Below are 18,113 nucleotides of genomic sequence, written 5' to 3'. Positions count from 1 at the left end.
ATTGTCCTGATAATTAGTACTTGTGTAGCTCTCTTTATGTGACTTTGTAGAATTTAATATTGAAGGTTGCTGGTTTCAAGAATTCAAGAATATTGAATGATTCTCCAAGATTCATGTCACAAGTTCAAGATATTACTCAAATTCAGTAGAGTATAGCGAAAATTTGATGAGCTCGGAAATGTATTGGGAGGGAAGTACAGTTAGACAAAAAATACCTCAAGGCACAGTGGAATAAACCTTCATTTTTGAGAGTTTTCCATCTCTGCTGGACTGACTACAACTGTAAAATTTCAATCTATGGCGTCTTACTTAGCCTTTCACAGAACGTTTTGAAATCTATTGTCCCCAAATGTTCATGTTAGACTGTTATTCAGACATCACTTGGGAAGTCTCATTAGAACCCCTGGATCTCTTTCTAATAGACACAGGATAAGATATCCATCAGATTAGTCAGACCAGAGCAGAAAACCTGGATTTGAACCCTAGGACAGCAGATATAATTTGGTCCAATCCCTTAATATTATAAGTAAGAAAACTGAAGCTTAAAGAGATTGGGAACTTTCTTCAAGTTCATACAGTTAATAAGTGAGAGAATTTGCAGAATAAGTGAGATAAAGAACTTACGTATTCTAACTATAAATTCAGGTACAATACAGGCTACTACTTTCTATTATTATTATGCTAAATCCGTTTAGACATTTCTTGGTTCTAGGGTACTTCCCAGTGTCCTATCTTTTCCTGTGAACCCCAAGGCTTGGTCCATCAGCTCCACTCAATTATCTAAAAGTAGCAAATGCTGCTTTATTAGAAAGTGAATTCCCTATCACTAGAGATCTTTGGGTAATGGATGGATGACTGCTTGTCAAAGATGTTGCACAAGGAATTTTTCCTCAGACTTCTCCCTCTGCATTGTTTAATTGGTTATCTCATTATCTCCTATGGATTAAATTATCAACTTTATTCATGATTCTCTGATCTTTTGTTCACCTCAAACCTGAAAAAATGAAAAATGTGTTTTCATCTGCATTCTGAGTCTATTGATTCTCGATGTGGAGATGGAAAGCAATTTTCTTGAGTCTTTTGGAGTTCTAGTGCATCATTGTTTTGATCAGAATTACTAAGTTTACCATAGTTGTTTGTCTTTAAAATATTGCTTTTATGTTGTTTTCCTAGTTCTCCTTGCTTTATTTTGTGTCAGTTGATAGGTGTTCCCTGTTTTTCTGAAATGATCCCCTTTGTCATTTCTTATACCACAATAGTACTCCATCCCATTCAAATGCCATAACTTGTTCAGCTTTGTTAATAAGCATTCCCTCAGTTCCTAAATCTTTGCTACACAGAAATTCCTTCTATAAATATTTTTGTACATATGTGTCTTTTCCTCTTTTAATTGATCTCTTTGGGGTATAGACTAGTAGTATTATTGTTGGATCATATAGTGTACACAGTTTTAAGAGAGTGAACCTGGTAAGAAACAAATATATCTTTGGAAATGAATAATGTTTTAAGAAAGGAATCCAGAAAATATCTGAGTAGGAACTGAGAAGAGAAACAAAGACGGGGTATGATGTACTATTTATAATCAAATAAGAAGACAGAACTTTGGTATTCATACTTTCCATCTATTTTGTCTGCCAAATAGAATGAATCTTTAGCCTGGGAAATGTAAAGTAAAAATGATTGACAGATCATTTAAACCCAAGAAGAGTAACGAGATAGTAGAGCGTTTAGTTGTCCTCAACTCTTCAAATCTAAATCCACTATATCCCAAGGAACCGAGAGAATTAACTGATTTGATGTGGCTACCATTTTGTTGTTGTTGTTCAGTCATAGTCATATCTGATTCATTGTGGTCCATTGACCATAACATACCAACACTGTCCATGGGGTTTTCTTGGCTAAAATACTGGAGTGGTATGCTATTCCCTTCTCTAGTGGACTGAGGCAAACAGAGGCTACTAATGTCTTGCCCAGGGTCACAGAGCTGAAAAGTATCTAGGCTAGATTTCAACTCAGGTCTTCTTGACTCCAGGCTCAGCACTCTATCCACTGAGTCATCTAGCTGCCCTTCATAATTACCACGTTGGAAATATCATTAGACAAGGATACGTTGTTATTATTGTTGTTGGTTTTTTCCTAACGCTACCTTCCCATTCCCTACCTCCCAGAAGGTAGAAATAACAGTGGAAATAAGAAAGATAGAAATTGGACTGAATATAGTATATGCAGAGATGAGTCAGTGCTAAATAGACAACAAAATTTTGATACATTGAAGACAATGAGAGATTGATTATGAAGATATCTATATACATGTACTGTAGAAGAAGAAAAATATTATATACAAAACTTCAAATTTTCACCAGCGAGGTGGTGTACTGGATTAACACAGGGCCTGGTTGGTTATCAGGAAGATCTGAATTCAAATCCATCCACAGGCACTTATGAGCTGTGTGAGCTTGAGCGAGTCACTTAAACTCTGCGTCAGTGTCTTCAAATATAAAATAAAGATAATAAACATAACTTTATAGGGCTATTATGAGGATAAAATGAGATAATATTTGTAAAACACTTAGCATAGTGTCTGGCACTGAAGAAATAATTAATTAATTTTTGTTTCCTTATTTCCTCTCTTTATTATGTATAATTTTCTTTTTTTCCAAAAAGTATACAATAAATTCCATATTGCTTTCAAAGCTGACCTGTATGTTTGTATTTCCTTTACCACCTTCTATCTCCTCCTGGTGCAGAATAATTCACATAAAGAAGCCATCAAATAAATATGTACCTGAAAAAAAAAAGATTGTCCAGTCACAGAGTAACTGAAATACACCAACAAGCATTTTATTGTGTTTTAGAGTATGAAAAGAATTGAGTAGGACCCCTTGTGGTGACCTTATTGAAGGATGTAGATAAGAGTCCCATAGTATGGTTAGCCATGGCTGGGTCACGGTCTGTATGATGGGAGTAAATACCCACATTAATGTAATCTATTGAAGCATGAGATTTGTGATTAAATAGATACAGTTTTTTCTCCTCTGAAGCAACTCCTCTATGCCTTATTTCATGAGTTACTGTGACCAAAACATTTCAAAATCCTTTAATCAAATTTTTGATGATGCATCTCTCCACCATTAGGTAGGGCTGTTCCTCAAACAAAGATAGTCTCTTTCTGGCTTATTTCATAACCCTTTTCAGTTCAGTAGTGCATTTCAAGATTTCTGCTCTTTAGGCAGAGTGTTCAAGAAGCCATGATCACTTCCATGCCATAAGTAGATGGAGTGGGATTCTGTGAAAATATAATGTGACAACAGTACTCAATAACTTTATATAAAAATATATATTTTTTAGAAAATTTAAGCAGTTCTATGAAGTCAGTGCTTTCTGCTTTGCCTCAATAGTAAATTGAAATATAAAGGTAAAAACCTAAAGTTTCCATTATATGTGAGAAAATTGAAATCCATTTAATCTAAAACAATAGCTCCAAAATTAATAAATATCTATATTTTGTTGGACAGAGGTAAAATAATGCAACTGTTGCTCCTGAATTTATAATAATCTAGTAGGATGTTTGAGTGCAAAATAACCATAATAATACTTAGATTCTGAGTAGTTACATAGGAGGGGTGATAAACGACTAAAAATGAAGGGGTAACTTTTTTCTGGAAGATAGAAAAAGTTTCATGGATGGCCTAATACATAATCTGGGACTTGAACAAGGTGAAAACATTCAAAGTGTAAAGTGCTGAAGACTGAGGGAAAAATGGAATGGTAGACAGTGGAGCTGAGATGGCAGAGGAGAGAAAGCATGCCATTTGAACTCTCCCAACATTCTACTCCAAAAATCTTCATTTTTTTTTGAAGTAATCAGGATTAAGTGACTTGGCCAGGGTCATACAGCTAGTAAGTGTCTGATGTAAGATATGAACTCAGGTCAGGGCCACTGTTCTATCCACTGAACCACCCAGCTGTCCCATATCAGAGTGGTATGCAGTTTTCCTTTTCCAGCTGATTTTGCAGATGAGAAAACTGGGACAAGTAGGGTTAAGTGACTTGCCCAGGGTCACATGGCTGGTAAGTGACTGAGGCTAGATTTGAACTTATAAAGATGAGTCATCCTGATTCCAAGCCCGGTGCTTTATTCACTGCACCAACTACTTGCCTCTTCTCCCCCAAACAACTTTAAAATAACACCTCAAAATATTGAAGTATCAATGTCAACAAAAGGTTGGGGTGAGACACTTTTGCTGTCAAAGATAACTTAAGAGGTAGGCAGGAGAGGTCTGTTCCACTGGGTTGAGAACCTGGCCCAGGACACATGTGATTGCAGCACTAGCAAAGATTTTGGAGGTGTTCTAGATAACGTCTGCAGCAGCAATTCAGGAAGCTCTCAACTCAGAGAGAGCAAAGAAATGGAAAAATGCTCAGAAAGAGATTTCAGCTAACCCTTTGCTGGTACTGGGTGCACATTGTTGAATGGCAAGTCTACTGCACATACACAGTTCTGAGTCCCATTTCCAGGACAGAGAGAAGCACTATCACTTGTGGCTGCAGGGTATCAGTGATCCCTTCCTAAGTAAAGATCAGAGTAAAGACTGGGAGAAGAGTGATCACACCTGTCCCTGGATCACACCACCTTGAAAATACTGAAAACTTGCAGGTCCCCAGAACTAGCTTCAGACGGTGCATCCTCACTTCCAACTGAGAAGTGTCCAACTTTAAAATAAAATTCAAAGTCAAGAAATAGGCTGGGAAAATGAGCAAACAACAGAAAAAAAAACTTGATTTTAAAGACCTACTCTGGTGGCAGAGAAGACCAAGTCACAAACTCAGAAGAAGACAACAATGTGAAAAGAACTATAAGCAAATTCTCAAAAGAAAAAAAAAGTTATGTGGAACCAACTCAATATGTATTTCTGGAGGAAAAAAAGAAAGTGGTTAGAGTGGTAGAGAAAAAAATGGGAAAAGAAAATTGTGAAAAGAGGTTGAATAACTTGATAAAAAAGGCACAAACATTCACTGAAGAGAATATCTTAAAAAGAATTGGCCAAATGGAAAAGAGACACAAAAGCTTAGTAAAAAAAGGAGTAGAAGGCTATTTTGCAAAGCAAAAGAGGTAGGATTATAACCAAGAGTAACCTACCCAGCAAAACTAAGTATAATTCTTTGGGGGAAAATGGACATTTAATCAAATATAAGGATTTCAAGCATTCCTAATGATGGCCAGAGTAAATAGAAAATTTAACATTTAAACGCAAGACTAAAGAGAAACACAAAAAGATAATTATGAAAGATAAATTATGAGGGACTCCATAAGTTTAAACTGTTTAACTTTCTATATGTATAGGTGATAGATGTAACTCCTAAGAGTTATATCATTATTAATGTAGTTGGAAGGGGTCTACAAAGAGAGATGCTATGGGTATGAGTTGATTATAGTGGGGGGATATCAGAAAAAAAGTAAGGGTGAGGAAGAGGGATGCACTGGGAGAAAGAGGAAGAAAGAGGTAGAATGGCGAAAATTTTCTCACATCAAAAAGATACCCAAAGAAGATCATTTAGAATAGAAGGAAAAATGTGTGTGTGTGTGTGTGTGTGTGTGTGTGTGTGTGTGTGTGAATGCTTGAATCTCATTCTCATAAAAATTAGTCCTAGGAAGGAGGAATATATATATATATATATATATATATATATATATATACATATATATATATATATATATACACACACACACACGTATATATGTATTACATGTGTGTGCATGCATGTATTACATATATACATAAAATTTATATAGAGATTCAATTGGGCATAGAAATCTATCTTTCCCAAAAGGGAAATAAGAGGGAAAGGGGATAAAGGATATGGGGGGTGAGAAGTGATGAAAAGGAGGGCAGATTAAGGGAGACAGTGATCAGAAGCAAAACAAATTCTTGAGGAAGAATAGGATAAAAAGAGAATAAAATGTGATGGAGGGAAATAAATAGTAATCATAACTGTGAATGTGAAAGGGATGAACTAATCCATAAAGTGGAAGTAGACAGCAGAATAGACACAAATAGAAACCAGAGTCCAACAATATATTGTGTATAAGAGACATAGTTGAAACAGAAATATATACACATAGCATTAAAACAAGGGACTGGAGCAGAATCTATTATTCATCAGCTGAAGTAAAAAAGTCAAAAGTAGCAATCATAATTTTAGACTTCAACAAAACAAAAACAAAAATAGACCCAATTAAGAGAGGCAATCAGGGAACTATATTTTGGGAAAAGGTACCATAATTATGAAGCAATATCAAAATTTTTACAGCACATTTCTCATATAAAGACATCCTCTCTCTAATATATAGATAAATGAATGAAATTTATGAAAATAAGGTTCATTCCCTAGTTGGTAAATAGAGGCTATGAAGAGGCAGTTTTCAGAAGAAGAAATCAAGACTATTTGTAGTCATGTAAAAATGCTCTAAAGTACTATTGATTAGAGAAATGCAAATTAAAACAACTCTGAGGTACCACCTCACATCTATCAGAAATGACAAATTCTGGATAGGATAAGGTACACTGATGATATTAGAGTTGTCAATTGGTCCAACCATTTTAGAAAACAGTAACTGATCGGTACTACTACTAACCTAAAGAGATGAAAGAGTTTGGACCTATATGTGCAAAAATATTTATAGCAGCTCTTTATGTAGTAGCAAAGAATTGAAACTGAGGAGATGCCCATCTGAACAAGATGTGACATTTAAATATGATGTAGTACTCTTGTGTTATAAAAAATGATGAAGGGGATGTTTCAGAAAAAAAAAACATGGAAAACCTTTATGAACTGATGCAGTTAAGTGCAGAAGATCAGGAAATTATTGTTCATGTTAACAGCAATATTATAATGGTGTTCAATTGTGAAAGACTTAGCTATCTGAAACAATATACCATCTAAGACAATGGAATAGAAAAAATAATGGAAAAAATATGATTTACCTCCAGAGAGAATTGAACCCTGAATGCAAATTGAAGTATAAGTTTTCACTTTATTTTTCTTACTTTTTTGTCATATGGCTAAAAGGTAAGTAGGTTTTGCATGATCATCACATGCATAATTGATATAGTGCTTGCATTCTCAGTTAATGTGGGGGAGATAGGAAGGAGGGAGAAAATTTGGAACTCAAAAATTTTAAAAACAATGTTAAAATAGACAGGTGACACATTTATTTTAAAAGAAAAATAAAGGGGTGGGGCCAAGATGGTAAGGGCAAGTACTCTCCTGACCTCTCCTCAAAACCCCTAAAAATTTATTTAAAAAATTACTCTAAACAAATTCTACAGCAGCAGAACCCACAAAAAGATGGAGTGAAACAAATTTCCAGCCCCAGATAACTTGGAATGTTGACAGGAAAGGTCTGTTGCACCAGGGTGAAAGGAGAGCAGCTCAGAGCAGGCTGTGCCGGTGCTCACTGGAAGCACTAGCAGTTTTCAGACCTCTAAGCCCATAGACACCAAAGACAACTTGAAAGGTCAACATGAAGAGTCTGTTGCACCAAGGTGAGAGTGTAGCACAGTCCAGCACAGGCTATGTGTGTACAGTCTATAGCCACAAAAAAAAAATTAAGCCAGCCTTAGGAGTGACTGACTCAGCAGTGGCTTCTTCCACACCTCCAACAGATGGAAAGGGTTTTAAACAACTGGTCAGAAGGAGATTATAGGGGTCTTTTTGCTAGCACTGAGGCAGTATTTTGTTGCTTTGCCCATACTTGTATCTCAGTTGCAGTCCTGGGTAGCAGTCCCAGGGCAAGGAGGAGCACTAACAGAGCAGAATTGGCTGCCACAGTGGAAGGGGGACCTTATCACAGTTTCAGGGCAGAAAAGAGTACTTGTGGTCCCTTATAGACCAGAGAATGGGCCAGGAGAGTAGTAGCCACCTCTCCATAGATAATACCACCTTGGAAAAACTGAAAGCTTACAAGACCCTAGAAGTATCCCTGAATGCAGCTGCATAAAACCCCTGGAGCTTGGGACAGTGTACTGTCCACCCTGGAAGCAGAGTCACACTTTATCAAATGGTTAAAAATTAAGTCATAACAATAACAAAATATTATTTTATAGAGCTAGGAAAAATAATATCAAAATTCATTTAGAAGAGCAAAAGGTCCAAAACATCAAGAGAATTAATGAAAAGAAATGCTAGGAAAAGTGGCCTAGCTGTTCCAGATCTTAAATTGTATTATAAAGAAGCAATCATTAAAACTACTTGGTAATACCTAAGAAATGGAGGGGGTAGATCAGTGGAATAGGTTAGGTACACAAGACATAGTAGTCAATGATTATAGCATTCTACTGTTTGATAAATCCAAACACTCCAAGATCTGGGATAAGAACTCACTATTTGAAAAAAACTACTGGGAAAACTGAAAAAGAGGACTGCAGAAACTGGGCATAGACCAGCATCTTACACCGTATACCAAAATAAAGTCCAAATGGACACATGATTAAGATATAAAGGCTGATTCTATAAACAAATTAGTAGAGCAAGGAAAAGTTTATGTGTCAGATATATGGAGAAAGTAGGAATTTACTACCAAACAAGGGACAGAGAAGATTATGAAATGCAAAATGAATAATTTTGATTACATTAAATTGAAAAGGTTTTGCACAAACAAAGACAATGTAACCAATATTAAGAGGGAAGCAGAAAACTGTGAAAGAATTTTTACAACTAATGTCTCTCATGAAGGTCTCATTACTACAATATATACAGAACTGATTCAAATTTGCAAGAATACAATTATTCCCCAGTTGATAAATGGTCAAAGGATATGAACAGGCAGTTTTCAGAGGAAAAAATTAAAGCTATCTAAAGTCATATGGAAACATGCTCCAAATCACTATTTATTAGAGACATGCAAATTAACACACCTATCAGATTGACCAACATGACAAAATAGGAAAATGACAAATGTTAGAGAAGATGTGGGAAAGTTAGAAGATTAATTTATTGTTGGGGAGCTGTGTACTGATCCAACTATTTTGGAGAGCAGTTTGGAACTATGCTCAAAGGACTTGAAACATGTGCATACCATTTTACCCAACAACACTACTTCTGGAACAGTATCCCAAAGACATCATAAAAATTGGAAAAGGTCACACATGTACAAAAATAATTACAGTAGCTCTTTTTGTGGGGACTGGGAACTGGAAATTGAAGGGATGCACATCAATTTGGGAATGGCTGAACAAGTTGTGGTATATCAATATAATGGAATACTATTGTAGTATAAGAAATGATGAACAGGTGAACTACAGAAAAACCTGGAAAGACTTATATGAACTGATGCTGAGTGAAGTTAGGAGAACCAGGAAAACATTGTACACAGTAATAGCTACTGTGTGTGATGACTGATTTTAATAGACTTAGCCCTTCTCAGCAATGCAAGAAACTAAAACAATTCCAAAGAACTTATGATAGAAAATGCCATCTACATTCAGAGAAAGAACTATGGAGTCTGAATGCAAATCAAAGTAGACTCTTTTTTCTCTTTTGTTTTGTTTAGTTCATTTTCTTTCTCATGGTTTTTCCCATTCGTTATAATTATTCTATGCACCATGACTAATGTGAAAATGTGCTTAATAGGAAAGTATGTGTAGAGCCTATATCAGAATTAACCAAATGGAAAAAAAACTCCAAAAGTTGACTGAAGGAAATAATTCCTTAAAAATTAGAATGGAGTAAATGGAAGCTAGCAACTTTTTGAGAAATCAAGAAACAATAAAACAAAACCAAAAGAATGAAAAAAATGGAAGACAATGTGAAATATCTCACTGGAAAATATCTGGTATGGAAAACAGTTTCAGGAGAGGAAATTTCAAAGTTATTGTACTACCTGAAAGCCATGAGCCATAAAGAAAAAAAGCCTATACATCATCTTTCAAGAAATTATGAAGGAATTCTGCCCCATTATTCTAGATCTAGAAGGTAAAATAGAAATTGAAAGAATCCAACGATCTGCTTCTGAACGAGATTCCCTAATGAAAACTCCCAGGAATATGATAGACAAACTCCAGAGCTCCCAGTTCAAGGAGAAAATACAGCAAGCAGACAGAAAGAAACAATTCAAGTATGGTGGGGTCACAGTCAGGATGACAGAAGATTTAGCAGCTTCTCCATTAAAGGATTGGAGGTCTTGGAATATGACATTTTGGAGGTTTATGGAGGTAGGATTAAAACCAAGAATCAATTAACCAGAAAAACTGTGTATGATACTTAGGGCAAAGAAATGGACATTCGAAGAGATAGATACCTTTCCTGAGAAAATGAAACATTCTGTGACTTAAAGAAAATAAAAAAAACAAAACAAAACAAAAAACTGTTGAAGTCTTATTTTGGTATCTCTTTGCTTTAACTAATGAATTACATTTATTATGTGGTTGTTGTTTTAAAGGTAGCACAGAAATTAGAGATCAAATGACAGATTTAAAACATATCCTATGAAAAGAGAGCACACTAAAAAACAAGTGTAAAAAGTTAAGCTGTAGAAACTTTATTGAAGTATATAAATACCAAGCTGGAAAGTTTTTATTTCATCATGAAGGCAATGGAAAACCATTCAAAATTTTTGGTTAGGTAAGTACTGCACCTTTACAAAAAACTTTGGCATATTAGTAGAGAATTAAATAGAGAAAAGAGACTCTGGAAGGAGAAATAGTTATTGGAAAGAGACCAGGTAAGACATGATAAAGTAGTAAAGTCAGTTAGTGATCATGCAAATTTTGGAAAGGCTAAAGATCTGAGCTCTGTGAAGGTAGACTATTTATAGACGTAGCAATTAATTGAGCGTGTAAGTGTGCATGTGTGTGTACAGAGAAAGAGAGAGAGAGACAGAGAGAGAGAGAGAGACAGAGAGAGAGAGAGAGAGAGAGAGAGAGAGAGAGAGAGGGGAGAGAGAGAGAGAGAGAGGGGAGAGAGAGAGAGAGAGAAGAGAGAGAGAGAGAGAGAGAGAGAGAGAGAGAGAGAGAGAGAGAGAGAGAGAGAGACAGAGACAGAGAGAGAGAGACAGAGAGAGAGACCAAGGATGATATTAAGGTTGTAGAAGGAAGTTTAGAAGAGAGGGTTTTAAGGGAAAAGGTAAGTTTTGAAAGGATGTCCTTTTGGTTCATAACAGTGCAGGAGATAATGCTTGAATGCACTGGAGCAGATGAAATTACCCATGTGACTAGTATAAAGAGAGAAGACTGCCTAACAAAGGGCCTTGATGTGTACTCGTTTAGGACATTGAAGATGGAAAGAGAATCATGAGAGAGAGGTGTCATGGAAACCAAGGGAGGAGCAAGCATCTATAAGGAGGGCTAAGGATAGTGGAAAGACTCTCAGATTTAAAAGTTAAGAGATGATAGGCAACTTTAGAGAGATTAGCTTTAATAGAGTGGTTGGACAGATTAGAGAGAATTTCAGAGTTCAGGATAATAGAGGTAGAATAGTATGGGTCATAGTTAGATGAAATGTATTACTTTTTATAGTAAAGCAAACCTTTAGTTTTCTGGAACTAACCTTTCATGTACTCTTTCCTGATACCCCTACCTTTTTCTTTTTTGGAAACAGCCATATTTGGCTTGAGCCTTAGTGTTAAAAATTGACACTTCTTTGTATATGACATCAATCAGAAACTCTTGAGTGGGACCTGGACTTCTTTGCACAATCAACAATCTACACTCACATTTGTGATGGAAAATGTTTAACAAAAGGTTTTCTGAAAACACAAACAAAAAACTTAAACTTTTCAGTTTAATCTGCTTTATTAACATCTTCTCCATCACTTTCTCAAGACTAGACAATCAACAAAATAATAAATAATGCTCAGATTTGTAGTGTTTGCAGGATTTTACTGAACCCAATCAGTAACCTGAGAATGATGAAACAGCAGTCCAGAGACAAAGTGTCAGTAAGCAAGTAGCTATTTAATTAATTAGTTTCCTTTAGAGGAACAGACTTCCAAATGGGGAAATCTCCATATCAGAATTCTATTTTACTGGAGTGAAGACAGAGATTATACACATAAATCACTAGTAGGAAGGGAAGCGGTGTAATGTTGATTAGAGAGTTAAAGATCTTCCCCACTCATGAATGGGCCTGCTCATTAAGGGGATTAGGGGAGACCCACACCTTTTGTTAATTTCCAATGCACTGGTTCTCAAGGGTTGTGATGCCTTCTAACTCTGAGAAGTGTATGAATAGTCTGAGGTGAGGTTTTACTTTGAGGCTTACTAATTGGAAGTGTTTATTTCCCCAGAAAAGACTCTGGGCAGATGCTAAGGAACCGCCTCCCCCAGCCCAGGCTTAGAAAACCCAGATCTTGGTGTTTCTCTCTTTGGTAACTATGTATGTATTGCTTACGGTTAGACAGTTGAAATCCCTGTCTGTTTATTTCTCTGTATTTTCTCTGAAGTTCAGGGTGCTGCCTTTTTCCCCTAAACTAAGTGAATGATATATGTGTTTGATCAAAGTGATTGTTGACCCCTCAAAAGTTGCTTTCTTTTTATAAAAGCAGATCTAAGAACCTGTACAGGAAGCCCTCCTGTGTATGTCAGGGTCCTTGTTGTCACAGTGAGGGAAGGTGGATTACAAACAATTGTTCCCTGGGCTTAAGCTTGGTTTCCCACAACAATCCCATTCTCAAGTCTTGTGGGAGCAATATTTCTCCCTTCCGTGGGAGTAATTACATGTTTGGTCACAGGGCTGGAGTTCTGTGATGGAAACAGTTTCTCTAGTCTTGATTAACTTCACTTAATGTACATAGCCAGTGACTGTGAGCGTTTTCAAAGGTTTGACTGATCATTTAAGCCTCATTGTAAGTTTGACTCATAAATTAGAAAAGGCCATTCTGAGAATCAAAACATTCATTGCACATTTCATATCGATTATTATGAAAATCATAATTCCACATTAGCATTTATTGATTGTTAGGATGTGAATGGCCACACTGAAAATTTAAATATTGTTTCTTATGAGCCAGTTCAATCTGGCTGTATCAAAGCCCTTTCAACTAAATTTTTTGAGACCCTCATTGTACCTATATTAAACTGAGAGAAGGGACAAAAACTTAATATAATCTGACTGTTGGACCAAGAAGGTCACCTCTCACTGAGTTGTCTATCCTCTTTCTCTTCTTTTCCTGGCCTGAAGATCATCTCAAATGAGAATCATGTAACTCCACTGGCTTAGTCATGTATGCTGTTCATTCCAGAGGTTTAGTCATCCCTTTGCCTTTCCTGTATCTGTGATACATGTACATCTTTGTCCCTTTTCCCCTTTCTCCCCTCCTCATTCCTCTGGATGTCTTAAATTTAGCCTTAAGTCTTTCCTTGTACTACGTCCAAATGACAATCAAACTGTACATAGCTGCTGATCCAGCAATGCCATTACTAGGTCTATATCCCAAAGAGATCATAAAAAATGTGAAAAGACCTACATGTACAAAAATATTCGTAGCAGTTCTTTTTGTGGTGGCAAAGAACTGGACTGGGACACTTTGCTTGTGGGTGGCTGAGGTCCAGTGAAGATTATATCAAGGGGATGGTAAAATTTATATTTCCAAATTCCAAATTCCAACAATGATATTTCATTTCTAATTTCCAAAGCATGTCGACAACTTTCTATTTTTTTTTTACATTACTTCATTGATGATAAACAGTGTGATATAGTGGATAGAAAGCTGGTCTCTGAGTCAAGAACACCTGGGTTCAGTTCTGGCTGTAACCTTTGACACTTCTCAGTGTCATAGGTAAATCTCTAAACCTATGAGTTGCAGCGCAGGTACATGAGTAGGCTCTGGGCCCTTACCAGAATCACAGGTCTGGCTAAAAATCATTACTGACATCTTTGTTTTTATATAACTGTTATTTCTTAACATAGTCCTCTCTTTTCTTACCGAGAGATGTGAATGACCCTTCTAGGAAAGAAGTTAAAAAAAAAAGGACAGCAGAAGAAAAGCAGTCCAGCAAAACCAATCATCTTTGTGTTTTAAACACAAAAATCTTTTGCGTTTCAATAAACATTTATTCAGTGCACTTACATGCCAAGCAGTATGCTAAGTGCTGGGAATATAAAGAAAAGCAAAAGATTGCCCTTGGTCTCCAGGAGATTGCTTTCAAATATGAGAAGAGAATACGCAAAAGGAAACTGGAAAGGGAGGGAAAGGAAAGTACCCAGATCTGGGAGCATAATGGAGAAGCACAGTGGAGCTTGATGGGAAGTGAAGAAATGGCTTGCTTGGTTGGGCCCCTTAAATGCAGATTCTGGGAAGAGCTTTCCACCCTCCAAAGAAGAGAGGGGCCCCAAAAGCAGAGGTCCTGATGACATGGGAATTTCTTTTTCAGCAAAAAAATCAACTATGAAATATTCCACACCCATGGTCCCTACAACTGAGATGAGAAGCAAATTTTCTTAATTCTTAACCAGGATCAAACTTGGTCATTATATTTGGGTTTCTTTCTTTCCTTTTTTCTCTCTTTCTGTCTGTCTGTCATTTCCATTATTGCAGTTATCATGTATATACTTTCCTAGTGCTGCTTACTTCATACTACATCAATTCTTCCCATACTTGGAATTCTTCATATTCATTGTTTCCTTTTTAAGATGAACTACATTTTTTTCATTCCGAACTTAAAAAGTGAAAAAGCATTGCAATACAGAAGAACACAAAAAGGATTGTGTGTGAAACTGTGAGTCTCCGTTCCATACTGCTTGCTTTAAAAAATATATATTACTTTCAAAACTCTCTTGCTTATATGTGCTTCCTTCTGAATTTGGTTCTATTTTCTTCTGTATATGTAAAATATAATGAAAACACTGTGTTGCACTTTCTAGAACCATGCCTCTACATCTCTGCACCTTGGAGTTCTAGAGTGCCTTGATCATTCAGAATGTGCTTTTTTCTATTGCTATCAGCTTCAAAATCCACCATCTGATCCTCTGCATTGTTAGGCAATGTTGTTATTGTTGTTCAGTTGTATTTGGCACTCTGTGACTCCTTTGGGGATTTTCTTGGCAGATACTGGAGTGGTTTGCCATTTTCCTTTCCAATTCATTTTATAGATGAAGAAACTGAACCACACAGGGTTAAATGACTTGCCCAAAGTTCACACAGCTAGTAAGTGGGTCTGAGATGAGATCTGAACTCAGGAAGATAAGTCTCCCTGACTCCAGGCCCAGTTCTGCTGCAAACCAATGGACAGTAATATTCTAATTGCACTAAAGCACTTAATATCAATTACCATTTAAAATGAGATATTTGCTTCAAACATAAAGCAAGAACAGATTTACAAGTATTCCTTCTCCCCATTCCCTTTCCTTCCAACATCTCAGGCACTTGCTTGCCATCATAGTATCTTAGTCTCTGAGGGGTAGGCTTACCCTCAGCACAGTTCCTACAGAACATTGATCCCAGATTTGGCTTGACTGCCACACAATTGCTCTTCCCAGCTACTGCTGGACTGAATCCAGAAAGTCACTCTTAGTGTTTTTTTATTTTGCTCCTCAAGTCATCAATATTGTGAAAGCTGCAAATCTACACCTTGAAATGACTGGACACTTTTGACCTGACTATTTTAAATTCGCAAAATGCAACAATTTTCTCTCTTTACTTAGAAAGGTAAAGAACAAAGAGGCCAAGTACTGAAGCAAGTGAAAACTTGGAGAAAACTAAAGAGCTCTTTTTTTCTTCTTTTTTTCCTGCTCTCACCAACTCTTCTCTGCTCCACATGCTGGCTCAGGACATAGACGTTCATTAATAAGGAGTCCTATATCACTGAGTTTTGGGCCTGGGGTTATACTTACTGGGTGCCAGACACTATGATAAATACTGTGCATACAATACAAGCAAAGAGAAAGCTTCTTTCTGCCCCCAAAGACTTTTATTCTCATATGTGGAAGACAAGACACAAACGAGAACTAAAAAGTCGCGGTGGGGGTGGAGATAGGGGAAGAAAAGAAAATAACTGGAATGGGGGCATGGTTTTGAGTTCCAAAAACCAAGCACAAGGCTGGTGGGGGGGGCGGTAATTGAGGTCACCTCGATCTCTCCACAAAATAGAGGTTCGAGGAGAAACTCACCAATGAGAAAGGGTGGAAAATTCATGCTGAGGTGTCAGTTGCTAAGGGAAGTTCCAGTAGACAGTATGGTTTGGAAGACTGGGAGCCAGTAAGTAGACCTGAAGGAAAGAGCAACAAAGCTGCAGGGTCACACCCAGAGTCTGTGCCTCTGGTCTGAATACAAGATCCTGTGCTGCATTACAGAAATGAATTTGCATATCCAGATTACTAGACTACAGGCTGAATCCATGATATTTACCCAGAAAAGACTGTCATCTTCTGATCACTACCTGCTCTTGTATTCTTTCTTAAATGAAGTCATGGATATAAATGCTGCAGTACAAACACACATATGCATATATACACATACTATACAAACATGCATACACATATATACACACATACACATATACATGCATGCATGTAAGTATATGTATATATGTAAATGTATTTATGTGCATAATCATGTGCATCTATCTCAACGTACTATATAATTATTGCACAAATATTCAGTTCACTAAAATATATCTTAAGAATTTACTCTATGTAAAGCAGTGTGCTAGGTTCTGGAGGTATATTAACATTCAGAAAATTGAGATACTTGAACTCCAAGATATTATTCCTATTTCACAACTTTGTGTCTGCTTCCTTACCTGTAAAATGATGGTACTGAACTAGATGTTGTCTATGGCCCTTTCTAGCTGGAACAGTCTAACATTTGAACTGTTATAATGATGATAATCATATTCCATTTTTTTATCTGGTTGGATATTGTATCTCAGAAGCCAGTTTGTTGATGTCTAGGAATAGAATAGCTATCCACAAAAAATCAATTGAATCTTAGGCCCTTTAGTAAGGACTGGATCTTGCTTGTGGTATCTTTCAATGCCTCTTTCATTGTTTCATTCCTTAGACTGAAGATGAAAGGATTCAGAAGGGGTGTAACAATGCTTGAGAGGACAAAGAGGATCTTATTAAAGTGGAAGTTACTCTTCTGTGAGGGACGAACATAGACAAAGATGGAGATTCCATAGCCCATTGATACGACAGTGAAATGTGAGGCACAAGTAGCAAATGCTTTGTGTTGACCTTGACGTGAGGGGATTTTAAGAATTGTGGAAATGATGTAGACATAGGAGACCATAGTTAATGTTAGTGAGCTAATGAGCAGTACGAGAGAACTGAAGAAGTCCAACAGTTCAATAGCTCTGATGTCAACACATGCAAGGTGCAGTAGGGGAGCACTATCACAGAAGAAGTGGTCAATCACATTGGGTCCACAATATGGCAGTCTTCCCTTAAGGATAGTAGATGGAAGGATGAGCAGAAAACCACCTAACCAGGATAGGATGACAAGTCGAACACAGAGGGGATGGGTCATGATAGTGGGATATTGAAGGGGATTACAGATGGCAATATAACGATCATAAGACATGACAGCAAAGAGGATAAACTCAGTACATCCAGAAAGGAAGTAGAAATAAGATTGTGAGCAGCATCCAGCCAAGGAGATGGTTTTTTTCTCAGACAAAAAATCAACCAGCATCTTAGGAACAGCACAGGTTGTGGTTAAGATTTCACTGAAGGAAAGGTGGCTGAGAAAGAAATACATAGGTGAATGGAGTCTATAGTCCACCCAGATCAGTGTGATAATGAGGAAATTACCTAAAATGGTCACCAAGTAGGCCAATAAAAATAATAAGAAGAGAAGGCCACTCAGGGCTGGAGTAGTGGGGATTCCCACCAGGATGATCTCTGTCACCATTGTCCAGTTCCTCTTCTCCATATTGCCTTTGATGTCCCCTGCTGAGAGAGTCACAGAAGAAAAAGCAGGCAGATGAAACCCACCCATCAAAGAATCCTCAGGTAAGAATGGAGCAGAAGAGGACATCTCATTAATCAATCAACAAGCTAGATACAAAGTACTGTACTAAGGTCTTCGGATATAAAAATAAGAGCAAAATTTTCTCCCTCAAGGAGCTTACAATATAGTGTAAGAAGTCAATAAATGTGTGTATTAATGCAAT

At 36.8% G+C, this 18,113-nt stretch overlaps 1 protein-coding gene across 1 annotated transcript; it reads right to left on the bottom strand.

Annotated features, from left to right (window-relative positions):
• Window positions 1-16,915: 16,915 nt before the first annotated feature.
• LOC140522670 (olfactory receptor 6M1-like) lies at window positions 16,916-17,872 on the bottom strand. Its single transcript, XM_072638000.1, has one exon. The coding sequence runs from the start codon at window positions 17,870-17,872 to the stop codon at window positions 16,916-16,918; it is 957 nt and encodes a 318-aa protein (XP_072494101.1).
• Window positions 17,873-18,113: the final 241 nt, after the last annotated feature.

Source organism: Notamacropus eugenii, chromosome 2, assembly GCF_028372415.1.
Source record: "Notamacropus eugenii isolate mMacEug1 chromosome 2, mMacEug1.pri_v2, whole genome shotgun sequence".
Lineage (NCBI taxonomy): Eukaryota > Metazoa > Chordata > Mammalia > Diprotodontia > Macropodidae > Notamacropus > Notamacropus eugenii.
The sequence above is the reverse complement of the archived record's forward strand: the minus strand, read 5'-3'. Positions and strand labels throughout refer to the sequence as shown.

Coding starts and splice junctions, on each gene's coding strand:
- LOC140522670 (XM_072638000.1), bottom strand. CDS start 17,872: ATGGAGAAGAGGAACTGGACAATGGTGACAGAGATCATCCTGGTGGGA.